The sequence below is a fragment of the Erithacus rubecula genome (genome assembly GCF_903797595.1).
Source record: "Erithacus rubecula genome assembly, chromosome: 17".
In the NCBI taxonomy this organism is placed as follows: Eukaryota; Metazoa; Chordata; class Aves; order Passeriformes; family Muscicapidae; genus Erithacus; species Erithacus rubecula.
In genome coordinates this window covers 15,177,759-15,196,251 of record NC_136669.1, presented here as the reverse complement: position 1 = coordinate 15,196,251, position 18,493 = coordinate 15,177,759, and the positions used below count along the sequence as shown (strand labels likewise).

General features: G+C 50.7%; 1 protein-coding gene across 1 annotated transcript; it reads right to left on the bottom strand.

Annotated features, from left to right (window-relative positions):
• Positions 1-3,957: 3,957 nt before the first annotated feature.
• On the bottom strand, positions 3,958-13,379 carry ATP6V0C (ATPase H+ transporting V0 subunit c). Its single transcript, XM_079321144.1, has 3 exons — positions 13,019-13,379; positions 5,902-6,085; positions 3,958-4,793 (listed from the first exon to the last, which is right to left on the bottom strand). The coding sequence occupies exons 1-3, from the start codon at positions 13,092-13,094 to the stop codon at positions 4,589-4,591; spliced, it is 465 nt and encodes a 154-aa protein (XP_079177270.1). The 5' UTR covers positions 13,095-13,379; the 3' UTR covers positions 3,958-4,588.
• Positions 13,380-18,493: the final 5,114 nt, after the last annotated feature.

Genomic DNA, 18,493 nt, shown 5'->3' with positions numbered 1-18,493 from the left:
CGATGGGAATCTGTTCCTCGAGGCTGCAGGTATGTCATCCAGCCCAGCTTATGGCATGTACTGCTAAAGTCTTACTCCTTTGGATGTTCTCCTTTTATTTCTCAGAATTAAATTAACCCTGTCTTGCATCTCCAATACTGCACACTGTTCTAATAATAATTCCATATTCTTTCTCTCCACTGCCCCAGTAACAAGCAGAGGGAATCACAGGCTGTAGTTTTGTTTGCATTTTCTTTAGCAAATGTGGTTTTTTTTTCCTTCAGGTTGAGTTATTTTTAACCTGGCTCAATTCCCAAATTAGGTTCACTGCCTGGCAGCAAGAGCAGTTGTACCTGAGCACTTGGGAGGAGCTGGGGAGCACATGGAGCAGCTGTAAGTGCTGGGCTGGGGCTGACACTGCTACTGCGTGAGAGCCTTGTCTTCTGATTTTCACAGGCATTCACAAAGATGTGTAAGAAATTGTCCCAAGCCACACAGAAGCGTGGAAGCTGCTTAGAACAAACTGCCAGTCTTGGGGATATACATGATCTCCCAAGATTTGTCCCTCAGCCTACCTCATGCAGACAGCTATTAGGAGAGGGTGGCTGAATTCACTCTCTGCCACTCAAGCCACCCTTTTCCCCTCTGCCAGAGGCAAAGGAAGAAAGCACAGGTGTAACACCACAGACAGGGCAGTTCAAAGTACCAGAAAAGGCCCCAGAACTTATACAGTCCCTGGTATTCCCTTGATGAAATCTGAAGAGCTAGATCTGATCCTGTGGTGAGGGCAGCTTGTCCCTCAGCAAAAGGAAAATGGCAAAGACAAGCCACCACAGTTCTCCAGGAGCTGTGTCCTGCCCAACTTGTGCTCTCTCAGGTCAGAGAGAGCTGTCAGGGGTCTGTAGGTACCTTGTAGGTACAGTGTGCGCCCCAAAAGCCTCAGTCCCCTAAAGGCTGTAAGGTCAGGGCAGGATTCTTCCCTCTGTGCTTTTGTGCTGTGACACAGCTGTGCTGGAAACCACTGATACAAGCCGCAAAGCTGTGGCTCTCAGGAGCTCACTGAAGTGTCTTGCAGAAAAAAATAACAGCATTCATTAGCTTTAGCAGGTACAAAAATAGAGAAGTATTTTGGGACACTGAAACAAAAAATTCCCACTGCAAGACAAGTGGTATTGCAAATACTTGCTTTGGGTTTAATTTAATCATGTCAAGAGAAAAAGATGGTTAATAGCTCTAAAACTAAGGCCAGAAGTTGCAAATCCTGTCCATCAGAGACAAGTAACTCTCACCTGAGCACAGTGATGGTTTGAAGAGTACAGTCAGCTGTTAACAGCAGAAAGCCCTACAATCAGTATTCCCTTGGCCAGTCTGAGAAGGAAACAAGGTTTACTGAGAGCTGTAGTCATTAGCTCTGCTGTTACTCTGTAATTGAAAAGAGCGACTTGGTTTCTGGGGATCAGCTTCTCATAACAAGGTTTTTATTTCCCCAAAGCTTACTTACTTTTCCAGGTTACTATGCCTCTCTGTAAGCCAGAACTCCCCAGGAAAGCTGATCCTTGAGCAGTCAGAGATTGCTTAAAAATGTTTCTCTGACAGCAGTGAAAAAAAATATTGCAGCCTTTGGAAAAAAAAACAAACAAAAATCAATGTGAAAGGGTTAACAAAGAACAAGCTCAGCAGGCTCTGTGGAGGCACTGTCTGTGCTGGCAGCAGATCCTGAACCTCCTGAGCATGCACTGACTGCAGACGACCCTGGCCCTGTGCTGCTGCTGCTGCAGAGGCTCCTTTCTTCTCCCTCTCCCCTCTCGGCTGACTCACTGCAGCACTCCCAGCCACATATGGAGCACAAAAACACCATGGCAGTGCCAGCACAGCCACCCCCTTCCCCTCTTCCAAACTGACCACCAAGCCAACCCCTGCCAGCTAGGATGAAGCTCAGCTACATTCTCTGAGCTGCCATGCTCATGACAGTAAAGGAATTTCAAAAACTCCAAAGATTCCTCATATTATTAATGGCACAAATCGTTTGAGAAATGTGCTGATGCAATAGCACCAATGAAAGACTTGAAATGTGAGTTTTCAGCCAGAAGCCACCACAGAGGATTCAGAGCATCACTATCATGGCTAAGGCAGCATGTGCAGACTATTAATTTGACTCTGGATGTATTTGTAGGTACTAGGCACAGTGATCCTCCCCCAGTCCACACTCACCCCAGCTCTGTTCTTGCATAGGTTTATGTATATTAATGACAAAGGCTTCATATTCTAAGATGTAGAGCAAAATGCCATTTGATATTTCCCCTGCATTAGTTCTGCAAGTACCTATTAACTGTCTCTGCATGATGCCACCAACCTCCAAGGGACCTTAGGGGTGATTGGAACAGGGTGCCTTTCAATCACTTATTGCCCTTAGAGCAATTTAGCTCTCTCTCTTAAATGCAATTTTGCTCACATTCTTGTCAATTGGCAAAAAAAAAAAATTGGCAGTAGAGTCCCCTTACAGAAGGTAAAACTGGATGTTAAGCATACTTGCAGCCCCAGCCAGGACCCTCTCCTGTCCTCCCACACAATTTGACTTGCCAAATTCAATTCCTCTCACCAGAACTGCAAGCTGGATGCAGCATCCTCTCCAGAGTCTGGGTTTGGGATTCACCCCCCAGCTGCAAGCTGTCAGACTACACCAGGAAAGCCCCCCCCTCTGCAGTCAGTGTGAGATACAATTAACCTACAGATTTCATAAACCTTTATGACCCCTGCAGAAGCCTAATTCAGAGGTGTATCTACTACTTCTGCTGATGGAAATAATGACCCAAACTATTTAGATCGGGAATTTCTCCTTCCCTCAGCCACTGCTTCAGCAGGCACACTGGATTTTCCTTCAGTCAGCTTACACCTCTGTGCAGCCCCACCATCTCTGCTCACAGTGCCACAAGGCAAAGCCCTTCCCAAGCAAAATGCAACCAGCCCAGCCTGCTGAGAGGTGACTGCAGAGAGATTAGTGTTTTAGCAAATAGCAAAAAAAATAAGCCCATTCTTTTGTTAATAATTATTGTTGACCTTGACAGGATGACTGGCTTCTATCTAGTCTCCCAAATGCCCAGAAGATACACAGAGGGCATCACCCTTGCCAGGTTAGATGCTCCTGACAGCTTCAGTGAATTCCTTATGTTCTGCCACAGCTCTTCATGGTATTTGTACCACTCACTGAACAGGTACCTTGGTGAAACACATGTACACTTTCATTCCCAACCAGGTGACCCATCCACATGCATCAGCACTGCTAGCACCAGGTGTCTTGACTAGTAATATTTTGACTTTAAATCTGGCTCTGCTCTCCAACCTACAGACTTCCCAGTGCTAAAAAGGACCAAGCTTTACCACTGAAAGGGTCCAACATATATTTCCCCATATAAGCTTGGCAGTACTCAAATCCTCAGGCCAGAGGAGATTGTTCTAACACTCAGTAGTTGCAGCAGCATAATCTCCCAGCTCAAATGGTCCTGTGATTTAAAAGATAAAAATGCAAATTCTTGATTGAAGGAATTTTGTTGATGTGGCTATTGTTGAAGTACTTCAGAGACAGTAATTGTAACAGTACAGCTCCCAAGCAGTTCAGCTTCTGCAGGGCCAGCACAAGGACAGGCTGCTTATTTCCTGACAAGGCAGCTCCTTCTCCTGACCACAGCTGCAGCCTTTCTCCCTGGCCCTAGGTGCAGGTTGCAGCTCCTTGACCCCTGGTTACAGAGCACCACACTGAGCCAGATGTGATCAAGGTGAGCACAGGCCTGCATCCCTGCTCACCATGAATATGACCCATAGTGGCAGCTGGGAACCACACTGCCATGGCTCAGGAGAAAGTTGTGGCAGAGCTGGCCAGCATCACTCCAGCATGCTGCCTAGCCACTTCAGGAACCTCACCCACTCTTCCCAAAGGAACAGCAACAGCTGGAAATCAGAGCCAGGTACTCATTACAGCAATGTAGTGAGGAAGTTTTATTTGGAAACATGGTAGAAGTTTGTAACCCAACACTGGGTGCACGACTGATGCCGGAGCATATGCAGTTACTATTGAAACACAGGAGTGTTTCGAACAATTGCTGTAATAAAACACAAAATTCTCATACTCCAATACCAGGACACTACAGCAATCTTTAGAATCAAAATTACATCCAAGGAATTCTCTGCACTTACAATTGACCCCACAGTGTAATCTACCTATATATAAGATTAATATATATATAGCATGGGAAATTGAAAATCCTTGCTCCATAGATGTATGAACATGTCAAGTCTTTTATAAATAAACATCCAGTGAAGAGAAAAAATTACATTTCTAGTTCATATTTATACATAAAATACTAACAGCAATGGGTGGAAAATTGCACATAGGCCACCCCAAGCCATGCAGTAGGCTTGGAGCAGCCCATCCAAGTTAATATTGAAGTACACACAGGACAGACGAGTCACTAACAGATATTGCGCATTTACAAGAGATCAACTACCAAATTGGGACAACTGTACACATTGGAGAAACCATTTTCATTCTGGAGCTTTTTTTTTTTTTGTTAAATGTAGATTTGTTACATCTCTTTACATCATACTGCAACATTTACTTCGTGGAGAGGATAAGGGCAACAATGAGGCCATAGAGACCCAGGACTTCAGCGAAGATCAAAATGAGGATCATCCCCACAAATAACCTGGGCTGCTGTGCTGTGCCCCGGACACCTGCATCGCCCACAATGCCGATGGCAAAGCCAGCAGCCAGACCGCTGAGACCCACGCTCAAGCCAGCACCCAGCTGAAGGAAGCTCCTGTGGGACAGAGATGGAAAAGTTTCAGTGGCAAGGAACAGGACACCCAGCCTTAAGCCCCTCTTTCAACAAGTCCAACATGTCTCAAAGCAAATGCTTACTGACACTCCCAAACTTTGATACTTAAAGAAACAAGGCAGCAGTGAAGGATCTTCACCTGATGTTCATGTGTCGCTCATACACCAAACTGAGTTACTGGGCTCATCTGGCTGCCAGCAGACTCAGTGTGCTGTCAGAACAGCACTTATTAGCACTTGCAGCAATGGCTGTCCCATGCTGCTGTGCAGCCTGTTAGTAGCAGCTGATCTCCAACCTTTAGCAACCTTATATACAACTACAGTACATCCAAGTGTCTTGCTCTGCAGAAGCTGGGCAGGAATGGTCTGGTTTTCCAAGAAGGAGAACAGTAATGAGCAGTAGTCCCTATCAGGGTCTGCCCACCTGGTAATTGCAAAGGACCATTTGTATCTGCTCTTTTAGACCATTTCTTGTTAGGTCAAGCACACTGCTCATAGGTATAGCCTGTACAGCAACACAGATACCTGTCACACTTCAGCAGCACTGTTTAATTTCAAGAAGGCTCAATCACACCAGTTTCCAGTTGTTCTCAGAAGACAAGAGCAGATTAAGTTGCAGACTGTAGCTGCTACACTGGCCCAATGTACAGTTCGAGGATTGATTTACCAGCACATAAAGAAAAAGCAATATTAATTATTCACTTGCATCTCCCAGGCAACAGCAGAACTATTTGGACAGTATTGGAAATACCTGTGCATCCAGGTCTAGAGTCTGGCATCATGACACAAGCTTTGTCTCCTATCCCAGTGCTACCTGTACACAGCTTTTTCCAAGCTACAGCCCCACCACATGAGCAGCAGGATGCCTGATTGATCTGTGACAGCCAGAACAGCCAACTAAGCAGGCAGCTCCAACTGGGGCTGAGGCTTCCAGCACAACAGCTGCAATCCAGCCTGTGCTCCAAAGCCCAGCTCAGCAGCATTTAACACTGCCAGCCCTTCCAGCGGCCTTGAGCCAAAACCACCCACACACAGAGCATCCAACAGTGACAGGACAGTCTGAAACAGAATCACCAGATGCAGCAACTTACTTGAATAGCGTGATTTCAGGTGAGAGGGCATTGGCAATGAGCACTGCCACTACGAGGCCGTAGATTGCTATAATACCCGCCATGACCACAGGGATGATGGACTTCATGATCAGCTCAGGTCTCATGACAGACATGGCTGCAATACCTGTGCCACTCTTTGCTGTTCCATATGCAGCTCCCAAGGCTGGAAGAGAAAAAAAATGCATTAGACACATCCCCAAATATCATGTCTTTCACTAGGCTGCAGTTAGAACAGCTAAGTCAGCACAAGGAAGGATTGTGCAAAACCAACACAAGGAAGGATTGTGCAAAGCCAACACAGTCATATGACAGCCAGGAATATTCCCCTAAGGGATGAGGAAGTGACCTGCCCAGAGTCCTACTCCAAAGATGAGTTAAGAGACTCTATTTAAACATTACGGGTAGCAGAACATCTTCCCAGGTGAGCTTCACAGCAGGGCACATCCCAGCAGCCATTTATACCCCTGCTTAGGAGCCAAAATCCCAAAGTCCCAAGGGGAACTCCAGTGTTCATGCCCTCCCAGAGTCCACACTGCAAGGCACAACACAGCATATGTCTACCCCAGCAGAACAGAGCTGAGAGCTGGGCCACCTGAACTGATGCAACAGATCTCTATCATGGGGCCTTTCTCCCACAAAACTTATTTGCCTATGCTTCGGCCCTGGAGTTAAACATGCCATTGCAGCTTCATCAAACACACTGAGACAGAAACCAACTCCAATATTACCACTCCACATCATTCCTTGGAGAAAGGTTCCGATTCAGAAGAGGCCAGATCTTATGCCTTGAATTTGTTTTAGACACGGTTTCATAGAAAGCCTATGTTTACTGTCTTCACATGACAGTCTTAGATGTCACTGAAGTTCTACTGAACTCCCACTGGTGGCCACACAGAGCTTCAGAGCTTGCCACATCTGCTCCCAAGGAAGCCTTTACCACCTCCCCAAACAAGAGGCATCTCCAGCACCTTACAAGGCAGCTTTACAGTGCTTCAGTAGCCTGGAAAGTTGTCCTTGCATCTTTGACATTATCCCAATATTACAGGCAAGTTGGCAAAGACCATACCTGCTTCCTACCATGATCTAGCCTCTAGCAGCACAGCCACTCAGTTCTGGGCTATGGACACCTGTACAATGTTCCTGCACACCTTCACCTCTACCTTGCAGCAGCTCTGAAAAACTGAAGCACATATACTTCATTTAAATATCCCTGACTGATTGGAAGGACATGTTTTCCCATATCTCACTGATCAAGGTTTGAGGACATCTCTGTGGCACATACACTGGAAACTGGGCAAGAGCTGTATCTGCTATACACCAAGACTCTGGATTTTTGGTATCAGCTCATCCAGCTCCCCCACCTCTAACATAGACCCCAAGCAAGCTCCAAACACTACCTTAAAGGAGGTATACCTGTCAAAACATTTACATGGCAGGTGGAGAAGCACTCCATGTATCTAGTTCACCAGAGAAGAAATACATGCTGGTCGTTAACCAGCAATTGTGCCATTTAAAAGTTCAATGGTGTTACAATACAGAGAAGTTGCAATGCACATCACTCAAAACCACCTACTCCCAGTAAGCCTGTTTCAAAGGTTAACTCCCTTGTGAAACACCTGATTTACTCCTTGAACTCATCCTGGGGGCAAAATGCCCTCCCCTCAGGGCTCAGGGAGGATTTGTCACCTGGGAGCTCACCATAACTGTCCCTTTAAAAGTGATAGAGGGAGTGAGGCTGTGCAGCTCCAGGATCAAGTATGAACTAGACAGTCACTTGCCAGATAGGCAGTAGTGTCAAACCACTGGCTACAGCTTTCCATAGGTCTCTGCCAGCATCCTGTTCTTAGATCAAGGGCAGTCCCAGCATCAAAACCAATCTTTTCCAGCTCCAGCAAGTGACTCTACTCAGTCAGATCACACTCCAAGAAGAGTAACTTTGCAGATAAATCAGATACCTAAGTCACCTCCTTGATACAGAAAGGAGCTGTGAAGAGCTTTCCAAGTCAGGAGATCCAGTAGCACAGATCCAGTTTCACCAGTTGATACATTCAGACAGGCTCAGCCCAGGAACAGGCTCAGAACTAGCCACATACACTCCAGCAGCATTTGGCCCATTCATAGCCAGGGATTCCTTCCATGTCCCACCATGATGAAGCACATTTCCAGAGCACTAACATGCAGAATTCCCCTGCATTACAAGCGAGCTAGTAAAAAAGGGCAGATTTCCAATTAGGATACCACTGGCTACCATCACAGCAAGCATGAAAGACCGTTTGGGACAAGCTCTTACATCTGGAGCCTTTTAAAACTAATCATTATCAAATGGGCTGCCCTTTGCATTAAGCAGACTTCCCTGGGAGCAGACAGGCATCAACTGACCAACATCCATTCATCCCTGAGTATGTGTTTCTTAAAAGGTTGGAGAAATGTTAGAGGCAACATCCAGGTCAAGTACAGTCCTTGCTTTGCCATGCAAGAAACCTGGGCACTTCCAAAGAAACAGGCTGCTTCCCACAGGTTGGCCCTGCCCCCTCCCACCCTAAACAGCTCCACCTCAGGTTACAGTAATCGATACTCTTGGAAAAACCCTGCTGCTCTGCACAGGTGCATCTGCACAGAACAGACAAGCTGTGTTAGAGGAACCATACTGGAGCTTATCAAATTCACATCACACTGGCTGAAGCCTGTTCCCCAATGAAAACCTGAGGGGTAAACAGCAAAGCTGCCCTACAGGAAGCTGTAGACTCTGAACATTTTAGTGAGTCACCTGTTTCAAGATTAGGGACAGCTTTTTGTTCTTCTATAATGTAATGAAAGGGTGTGGGCATTTCCACCAGGCCTGGCACTGTCAGCCTACAGCATTATCAAAAATTCTCCAAGACTGGCAGGCCTTGTACTCTTGGGTCAGTACATCTGAGAACTGAACAAACCACCAGCTCCTTGAGATGTTGCTGTAATAGCAGCAGTCCAAGGAAAATGAAGGATCTGCCAGTCAACTGCCCAAGAGCTGCTCCAATTGGCACTCTGGATTGTCTCACACTGCACACAGAGCTCTTTGATTTTTCAAGTTTGGTAAAACACACCATGGAGCACAGGGTTGTCCTTCTGCAAGCAGGGAAGCAGCTGCTTGCATCCAGCCCCTTGTCCCCTGCCTGCACCCAGCAGACACTCCTGTGGCCAGAGCAGCCTGACCCAAAGCCTCGTGCTCACAGGATTCACAGTCTGAAGGAAGCAAGTGGAGTAACTTATGCCTCACTGGAGAAGCACACAGTGCTGTAAACCACTGCTGCAAGGAGTACTCGACAGCCTGGTCACACTAGGATGTTCACCTTGCAACATCTGTGCACAACCAGTCAGGCTCTGGAGATGGAAGAGGCCAATTCTACAAAGAAATAAAGGAAGCTAACTAAGAGGTTCTGAGGCAGAGTTCATCCATGTCCACTGCTGCTCCCAGTGTTCCCACCAGAGGAGAAGCACCTGCAGGCTGTATAGAGACTCCAGGGTGACACAGGAATCCATCAGGAAGCCACAGTACAAACTGCAGCATAACTGCTTAAGCCACATTCTGCAGAGCGTGGATTTATACCGATGATCCATCTCATTTTCTATGTTCAATTCTCACATGTTCCCAAGACTGGCATTTACTGAGAGGAAATGATGCCCTTTTTGAGATGCCTTCCCCCATTCTCAAGCTGCAGAAATATCGCCTACCTCACTTCTGTTACAGCACTTAGGTCTTACCCATCCACTGCTTTACCTGCTGTTAAGGACGAAGACTTCAGCTAATCTTTACTGCAGACAGTCTGGTAGCTCACATACCTGCCCACATCACAAGCACCCTCATTTGGAGCAGAAAATTACCTTGAGCTGCATTCCACCATTTCATTTTTACCTGCAAGCAGCTCTTTTGTTCCACCTCCCCACCTCTCAGACAGTATTCTGGGAAGCACAGGTGTCATTTGTCTTTGACAATGCAAGTTGTTTATAGTCATGATACCTTCCAGAATCGGACTGTGCTGGGCTGCCAGCTGCATCAAGCTTCATGTTCTGAGCCAGCTATTTCACCATGGAGTTCCCTTAAAAGTCAACCAACTGCTATAATATCTAAAGCACTAGTTTAAAAGAAAAGTACTGTATCATTGGCTCTGCAGCAAAAATGAGAAGACACAGGACTAATTTAACACTGCTAGCTAAAGTTCTGTTAATGAGGAATTTTACAGCTGCTTGGCAGTGCAGCAGGTATTAAAGGCACTGAATACCCAGCTGGAGTTCAGGCCTAAGGACAACTTCTCACCATGGAGGGCACAGTGGGCACACTTGTGACAGCTTTGTACAGAGCACCAGCAGACACAGAACTAGACAGCTCTGCCCAACACCACACATGTTCATTCTGGTGTGCTCAAATCACATGAAAAAACTACAATAATTGAATCAGTCAACATCACCTGAGCCATCACATTTCACTTAGGGGAAATAAGGAACTGCAGCAATGAGAAAAAGTTGTAATCTGCAAATAACCGGACAGGCACAAAGATGGCCAAGGTCACAGCAGCCTGCTTTTGTCTCTTGCTGACCAGAACAAGTTCTGCTATCTATTTACTATCAGCAAGTAATGCTCACACATCACATAGGACTGCACCAAGTCACTTGTTTTCACATCAAACTAGCCTGGACAGTACAGAACCTGAACATGTTTACTAGAAACATGTCTTGGAACTACAAGCTCCACAAGAATGTGATCTTTAGATACAGCATGAGTCAGACATGATCACTGCACTAATTAACACAGATCCAAGACAATTTTAGAGTTTACACTGCTTGTCCAGATTTAGTTCCTTACTTCAAAACCAGCATGATTTTTTTAACAACTAACATCAGAACATACTGTGATGCTACATACCTGTAATAAAAGCTACACAATACTGCAAGTTGTAGCTTATCCAGTGCTGACACCTCTGCTATACTGCCTTAAAAACACAAACCGCTTCACTGAACAGTCACATCTAGGAAACAATTTCCCATCAGCAGTATCTATAACCTGTTGTCCAGTGCCTGAACACACTGGCCCTGGCAAGAGTACCCACATGGCTCAGACCTGCCAGTATTACATCATTGAGGTCGGGAAAGACCTCTGAGCTCACTGAATCCAGGATAACCTGACACAGATTCTGCATCCAGGACCTCTCACAAACTGGCTGCAATATGACAGATACCAAACCTTCATCAATACAGCTTATGCACTGACTTTGCATTCCCCTACTCAAACCTCCCTCTTGCAATCTCACAGCACCATGCTGTAGTTTCTAGGAAAGGCTTCCCTGCTGGTTTAGACAAGCCAGCACCACTCCCAATTGCTGTTGAAGCGCTGACTCAAGTCCACATCCCTCACTGATGTTTCAGCTGAGGCACACTCACATGTCACAAACCTGGTGCCTAAAGCCAGACAGCCATACTCTTTTGCTTCCAAAATCCATTCTACAAGAGGAAACCAGCAACTCCTTCCTTGGAAAAGGAAAGCTCACTATTTAGGACCATTTTGCAAAATGCTGTGAACTGCTGACTATTTTTTCCTAACAAGTAACTAGGTGGTAGTTTCTTCCTCCATTTAGTAGCCAAGTGGCAGGTAGGTCAGCAGTCCCAACTCTGGCTCCTATGGCATTTCAACCATTGAGTTTTCATGAAAATTCTTTCCTGTCAAGCAAGAGTACAATGTCTGGAATCCAAGGGCAGGCCACTGACTGCCCTCAGGATGGACATCCACATTCCACCACCAGGTACAAACTAAGCAAGACTGAACACAGCCAACCAAGTTTTTATTTTATAAAAAACTAAAATCACAAACATGGCTGGTGTGGAATCAGTCTATGGTGCCTAACCAGCATGGCTAGACAACTTCCTCTCAAACACTACTTTTAATCCACTGTCCACTTGGCTCTTTGCATGATTTCATCTCTCACACTCATCAATCAACAGCAGCTTCCCCAAATCCATCCTCCAGACCCAGCCACCATCCCAGAGGCCTATTAACACAGTGAGGTCTCAAACACCTCAAGAGCACTTACACAGCTCGAGCTATAACCAATCCAATACTAGAAGGGAGCCAAATGAGGTGGGAGATGAAGACTAGCCAGTATGTTCACATCTGTGGAGACATGGGCTAAGCCTTCAGAAGGGAAAGCCAGATTAGCTCCTAATTCTTTTGTTCCAAATTACTGTGACACCTGCATTTGGGAAAAAAACCAGCTGAAGCCTTCCCCATGTTACATCCCAAAGGGATGCTGCACCCATCAGGGACCAGCAAATGCTATGCAGGAACAGCGGTCGCCTTCTGAAGGAGGTTTTAACAAGGCTCTGAGAGGCAGGGCATTAAAGGACGGTCTTTCTGCTGTAAACCAGCATTTACAGTCCCTGCATCTGTGCTCTTTCAGTGGGGAAAGCAGTGCCGCAGGATGACCCAATTTACACCGCACTGAGCTCGCTGCCTGGAGACGCAGAGGGAGGGCCATGGAGCAGGGCTTCCCCCGTGCCCCGGCATCCCCGTTCCCCGGGGTAGCTCAGGAGCCCATCCACTGCCTGCAATGGCATTAACGTCTCTAAGGCAGACTAGCCCACCAAATGACAGCACATTTATGTTTAATCTCATTAAAAACTGGTTTTGTGTTATCTGGAGAATGGTTTGAACACCAACCACGTCCGATTCACAGGGGGAGAAGCGCCGCCGCCGCGGAGGCCAGGGCAGGCAGAGCCCCGAGGACACACGACATTGCCGCGCCCCGCGGGGAGACCCCGACCCGCCACGCGGAGGAAGGGGGAGGGGGGGGACGGCCCGGGCGGCGCCGCCGCAGTCACGTGGCCCCGGGGGGGCTCCGTCGGCGGTGACGTCACCAGCAAGGACCCTCTGCTGCCCCCGAGAGCCCGGATGGAGCTGTGGTGGGGGAGGGGGGCGCACCCGGGCCCAAAGAATTCCAGCCCCCGCCGCCGATGGCGCCCCGCCGGGGCAGGGAAGCGACGGGGAAAGAGAAGCCGCTTCCCCCACACCGTGCTCCCCCTCCTCCCCACCCCTCCGCGGCCCCTCCGGTTGCCGGTCGGTGCTCACCGCTAAAGACCATGGCGGCCGAAGCGCCCATCACGGCGAAGAAGGAGGCGTACTCGGGGCTGGCGCTGGAGGACATGGCTGCGCTGGGCAGGCCGAGGCGCCGCTAGAGTGGGAGCGCGAGAGGGCGGGGGAAAGGCGGAAAGCTCCGCCGCGGCGTCAGTCCTCAGCGGGCAATGCTCGGCCACAAAATGGCGGAGGCGCGGCGGGAAGCAGGCGGGGCGGAGGGAAGCTGGGGCGGCGGCACGGGGGTGGCGGCGGCAGGGCCCGGGACACAGAAGCTCCGTCCCGGCGAGAGTGGCGGCGGCGCAAGCGCTGCGCCCTAAATACGGCCTCCGCAGGACAAAATGGCGGCGGCCCGCCCGTCACGTGATCTCACCCACCGCCCCCGCCCTCGGCGCACACCACGCGCGCTGCAGGGGGGACGGCCGCCCGCACGCTCTTCACCGCCCGCCCCGCGCCTCAGTTCCGTTCCCGCGGCGCGGCAGTCGGCGAGGCCCAGAGGCATCCGGGCTCCCCCGCGCGCCCCGGGGCGCGGCGACGCCGCCTGGCCTCGCCGGCGGCCAGGCTCTGATCCCCTGCCCTCACTCCCCCCTCCGCGCCGCCCGGGTGAGCCCGTCCTGCCCAGCGGCCGGGGTCCGCTGAGCGTGATTCAGCTCTCATTAGCATAAGGGGCGTGTCCCGTCACGGACCCGCCCACGCTGCGCTGGCGCTGCGCTGGCTCTGCCCCGGGCCGGGGATGCTCATGTCGTGTCCGTGTATCTTGTGCCCCTGTCCTGTCCATGTGTCGCGTCCGTGTGTCGTATCCACGTGTCCTGTTCGTATGTCCTGTCCTTCTGTCGTGTCCGTGTGTCCTGTCCCTGCAGCACCGCCCGGGCCGTGTCCCTGTTGCCTGACCCCAGGACGCGGCTGCCCGTACCCCCGTGTCCGTGTGCCATGTTCGGTGCCGCATCCCCCAAGATGCATCCCATATGCCGTGTTCCCCGTGCCATGTCCTGTGTCCCATGTGCCATGTCCTCCACAGCACATCCTGCGTTCCATGTGCCTTGCCTGCATCCTGTGCCCCGTTCCCTGTCAGAGCCCTGTCGCCGGAGCTGTGGTGACCTGTCAGGGGCTTCCAATGAGCATCAGCTGCCCCCCCGGGGCCTTGCTGGCTTGGGTCCCCTCTAGGGGCTTCCAGCCCCGGCACTCCACATCCTCCCAGGGTCCCGTATTGGTAGCATCTGTTGGAGTCCTACCCCCATCCCATCCATCCATCCTGCTCCCTTGGATGTGACTCCCACTCTCCAGCTCATCCTTTCACCAGGCCAGAGGAGAATGGGGGGCTGGGTCTGACCATAGTATCATAGGCTCTGCCACCTGCTTTCTCCTGAACGCACTCCCCTGAGCCAGCCCCATCCCAAAACATGCCAGGTGGATGCTCTTACAGCCTGTCCTGGAAGGGTGGCTGATTACATTGTTATCCAGGATTTGGGGTTTCATTAACAGTTCCTGCTGCCACAAATCTGGCTGAGCTTCCCATGTCCCAAAACACCAGATCTCTTAATTACTCAAGAACCTTTTCTCCCATGTTGCCACTTTTCTGGATACCTCAGCCTTGCTGGAGACCACAGGGAAGCTGAGGACAGAATTTACTTGGGCAAACTCCTTCCTGCTGCTTGAACACAAAGGGCTCTAGCACTGCAGTGGGCAGAGGTGGCTGGCTTGTGCTATGGACTGGCATCAGGCCATGCTAGTTCTGAGAGAGAGACTGTCTTGTGTAGGACTGTCACCTTGTCTTTGTGGGGACATCCAGCCCCCATGGCAGGGGCCGGCTGGAGGCACAGAGAGGAGGAGCAGGCTGGGGGTCAGAGCCACAGAGGGAGACTGTCCTGAGCCCTGGCAGAGGTGAGTGCAGGGACTGTGCATCCCATGTGTGGAACACACTGTCACCACCACCACCACCACTGCCATAGCACTGTCACCAGCAGCACCACCACTGCCACCACTGCCGCCACCAGCATCAATGCCACCCCTGCCACCAGCATCCCCACTGCCACCATCATAACTGCCCCCAGCACCACAACCATCTTCACTGCCACTGCCATCACCACTCCCCTCCACTGCTGCTTTTTCACCCTGGGACATGCTCTTTCTCAGTGTGGCCATTGTTGTCATTGCTCTGTGTGGTGGCTGTCACTGCTAGCAGTGTTTCCAGCAGCTCAAATTAACCTTTCACTACCAAAGAGACAATCCCTGCCTCTAGGGTCCAGAGCAAACGATCACTGGGTGAATTTCTCATTGCTCAGGCCTCTGGCAGCATCAGCAGTTTGTTCACGAGGTTTAGGCTGGTGAGGGGAGATGGGGCCTGGCCCGTGGTACCTCATCCCACCCTGGCACTCAGATCTGTGCCCTCCTGGTGCTCACCTGGGCTGGGTCTGGCCATGCTGCCACCAGCCCTTACCTGGAGTGGGCATCTCTTCCAATACTGTGCCTGACTTGGCTGCAGTGAGGGAACTCTGCAGGGTGCAAAGCCCAGACAGAGAGTGGCATGAGCATCCTGGCTGCCAGGGATGAGCCCAGATATCTGCCCCATGGAATTTATCAGTGGGTGATGGGTGCTGTCCTGTTGTTGGGTGAGAGCTTCAAAGCCCCAAGGACATCAACAGACTGGAGCTACACCAGCATCAGTATTTGGAGCAGGGACCCAGGGCTCAGGCTGGGTTTTAGGAACCCCCCCCAGAGGATGCTTTTCCCCCCGTGCCTGCACCCACTGCCTCTCTGTGCCTCTCCCCGGTCCCGGTGGGCCCCGCTGCTGTCGGAGCGGCTCCATAGCCGTACCCACCGGATCGCTGCCACCTCCTCCTCCTGGGCAGTTCCAGCCCTGGCCCCGCTGCCCCTCGCTGCCTGGTGGCTTCCCACAGATCATCCGGCCCCGTCCCCGCTCCTCGCTCTATCTGCCGGCGCACAAAGATCCTCTTTGTAGCCGGGAGCTCACGGGTTGTGCCGGTGGTGACGCTCTGGGGATGCCGTGTCTCCGGAGAGGCTGAGCCGTGGGGCCCTGAGCTTCCCTCCCTCCACCCTTTGGAACTGCAGGATGCTGGGAGTCTTCTTGCCCCTGCATTGTGGACAAGCGCCTTGAGCCAAGCCCTCTTCTCCTTCCTTCTCCTCCCATGCTCTTCATTTGGGACTCAGTCAATGTCTCTGTGTCTCAGTTCTCCAGCACTAAAGGTCCAATAAATTGGTTGGGTTTCACCTGAAATTGCTGATTCACAGCAAGGATGTTTTTAAAGATCTTGGCAACAAAATTTCCTTTCAAAACGTTGCATTTTACATTTTCACTGTGGCAGGTATTCATTTGGCCTCCTACCCAGGTGGGGCCAGGCAGGTCATGGTGGAGCCAGCGTGGTTCCCCCTGCACATCTTGGTGCCAACACTTAAGGATTTGCACAGAGGGAAGTTCTGGGTGCTGGAAATGAGAGCATCCACCTCCTTTCACCCACACAGGACTGCCCAGTCCTCCTCACTCTCTCCACATCATCCTTGACTGACCAGGCCAGTGGAGGGACTGTGTGCCAAGCATCCTCCTGAGATGCCTGTGGAGCCACACTGTGGCCCAGGTGTGACTGTGATTGGTGGAGTGAGCGGACAGAATGCACAAAGCCCATGTGGGCCAGAGGAGGGGAAGGACTATTTGGACACTAGTGACAGCTCATGTGCCCTTGCTCCGCTCCCTCTCATGCCTGGCCAGATGCAGCAGGTACCCAAGAGCAATTTAAGTCCTTTAAGACCTGCAGCTGCAGCTGTGCCTCCTGGCCCCTGAAGGTCTGGGAGTGATGGCATCCTTGGCTGGGGGCTCTCAGTCATACCTGGCTCTCTTCTGGCCCCATGGTGGCTGCACACACCTAGCCTTCCCCAGGATGTCTCTGTCCCCCTGCCACCCCTCAGGGAGACACCAAGGCTCTCATGCCAGTTCTGCATCTGTCCTGTGGACGTGCAGGGGTACTTCTTTCTCAGGGAAAAGGCAACATAAGGAGAGAACAAAATTCAAGGCACACTGGGAGGCGGACACAACATCAAAGGCAAAGAGCCAGAGCCTGGATGCACAACACGCTGAATTCCTGTTCCCACAGCAACCAGCACTCACCCCCCGGCCCTGGCGCCCGGCGCTCTCCAGGCTGGCACCAACGCGCCCACACTTGCCAGGTGGCACCTCCAGTTCTGCCTTTTCCTTTTGAGCTGGATTCACCACACAGCATGGCATGACACTGCACCAAACCAAACCCAGCTGAAGAAGGAGTGTGGGTTGCCTGTTGCTATGCCAAGGAAGGAGCAGAGGGATGAAGTGAGCTTTCCAGCAGGTGCAGGCGATAGGTGCCACCACCTTTGGGGTTTTTTTTCTGAGTGGCCTCGTGGCAGATGAGTCTCCTGCTGCCCTGGGCCTTGTCTGTGCATGGACCAAACATCTTGGAGAGCAATTTTAGAGGGCTCCAGCTTTTGTCAGCTGCTTCCAGTAAGCAAGAGCTGGACACTGGCTGCTCCATGCTGACGTACTCATGCTGACATGACTCCAGAGCTGCTGACCTGCCCTGACCCAGCTGGTTTTTGGCAATTTGGAGAGCTGTTTGCCAGGGCATCTGTTTCTAAAAGCCACAGCACTGGCGGTTTTTGCCTATGTCATGAAGCAAGGTGGGTCTGGAAAGCCAGCTGGGAGCACCCTATGCCTCCAGGACAGGTCTGGGTACAGAGGTGCCAGCAATGGAGTTGCACTGTTGCAGGACAGAGCTGCTTTGGCAGGGAATGCCCTGAGTGCCACGAGGGAATTTGGTGAAAAGGTGTTAAAAATGCAGCTCAGCTCAGGACAAACCCAGGTGGACTTTCAGTCTGGAGGTCTGATACACTCAGTGGAGCTGAGCTGGTGCTGTGATTAGGAATGAGAAGTGCAGGTCTGGCAGTGTTGCACTGTCCCCAGCCTCAGCATCAAGCGCTGGCCAGCCAGGGAGCAAACCCTGCGAGCATTTCCTCATTCGGTGTCTCCTGCGGTGTCTCACCGAAATCACAGGGCAGGAGTCACGGGGCCCATCCCCGGCTCTTCCTCCCTCCCCGAGGCAGGACTTTGGGCCATTTGAAAATGGGGTTTCTCTTGCTCTGTTTGGGTCTTAATTAACTGATGCTCACCCTTTGTCGTTAACCCTTACCTGGGATTTTCCTCAGTGCTGGACTTCCTGATGAGGCAATCAGGGAGATCCTATCCTATCCTATCCTATCCTATCCTATCCTATCCTATCCTATCCTATCCTATCCTATCCTATCCTATCCTATCCTATCCTATCCTATCCTATCCTATCCTATCCTATCCTATCCTATCCTATCCTATCCTATCCTATCCTATCCTATCCTATCCTATCCTATCCTATCCTATCCTATCCTATCCTATCCTATCCTATCCTATCCTATCCATCCTATCCTACCCTATCCTATCCCCTCTGCTTTCTCTCT

What these genes read in the sequence shown, in the direction of transcription:
- ATP6V0C (XM_079321144.1), bottom strand. Translation starts at nt 13,094, where the DNA reads ATGTCCTCCAGCGCCAGCCCCGAGTACGCCTCCTTCTTCGCCGTGATG. An exon ending in GGCCGCCATGGTCTTTAGCG is followed by an intron (nt 6,086 to 13,018) that starts GTGAGCACCGAC and finishes TTTCTCTTCCAG; the next exon opens with CCTTGGGAGCTGCATATGGA. An exon ending in CCTGAAATCACGCTATTCAA is followed by an intron (nt 4,794 to 5,901) that starts GTAAGTTGCTGC and finishes TCTGTCCCACAG; the next exon opens with GAGCTTCCTTCAGCTGGGTG.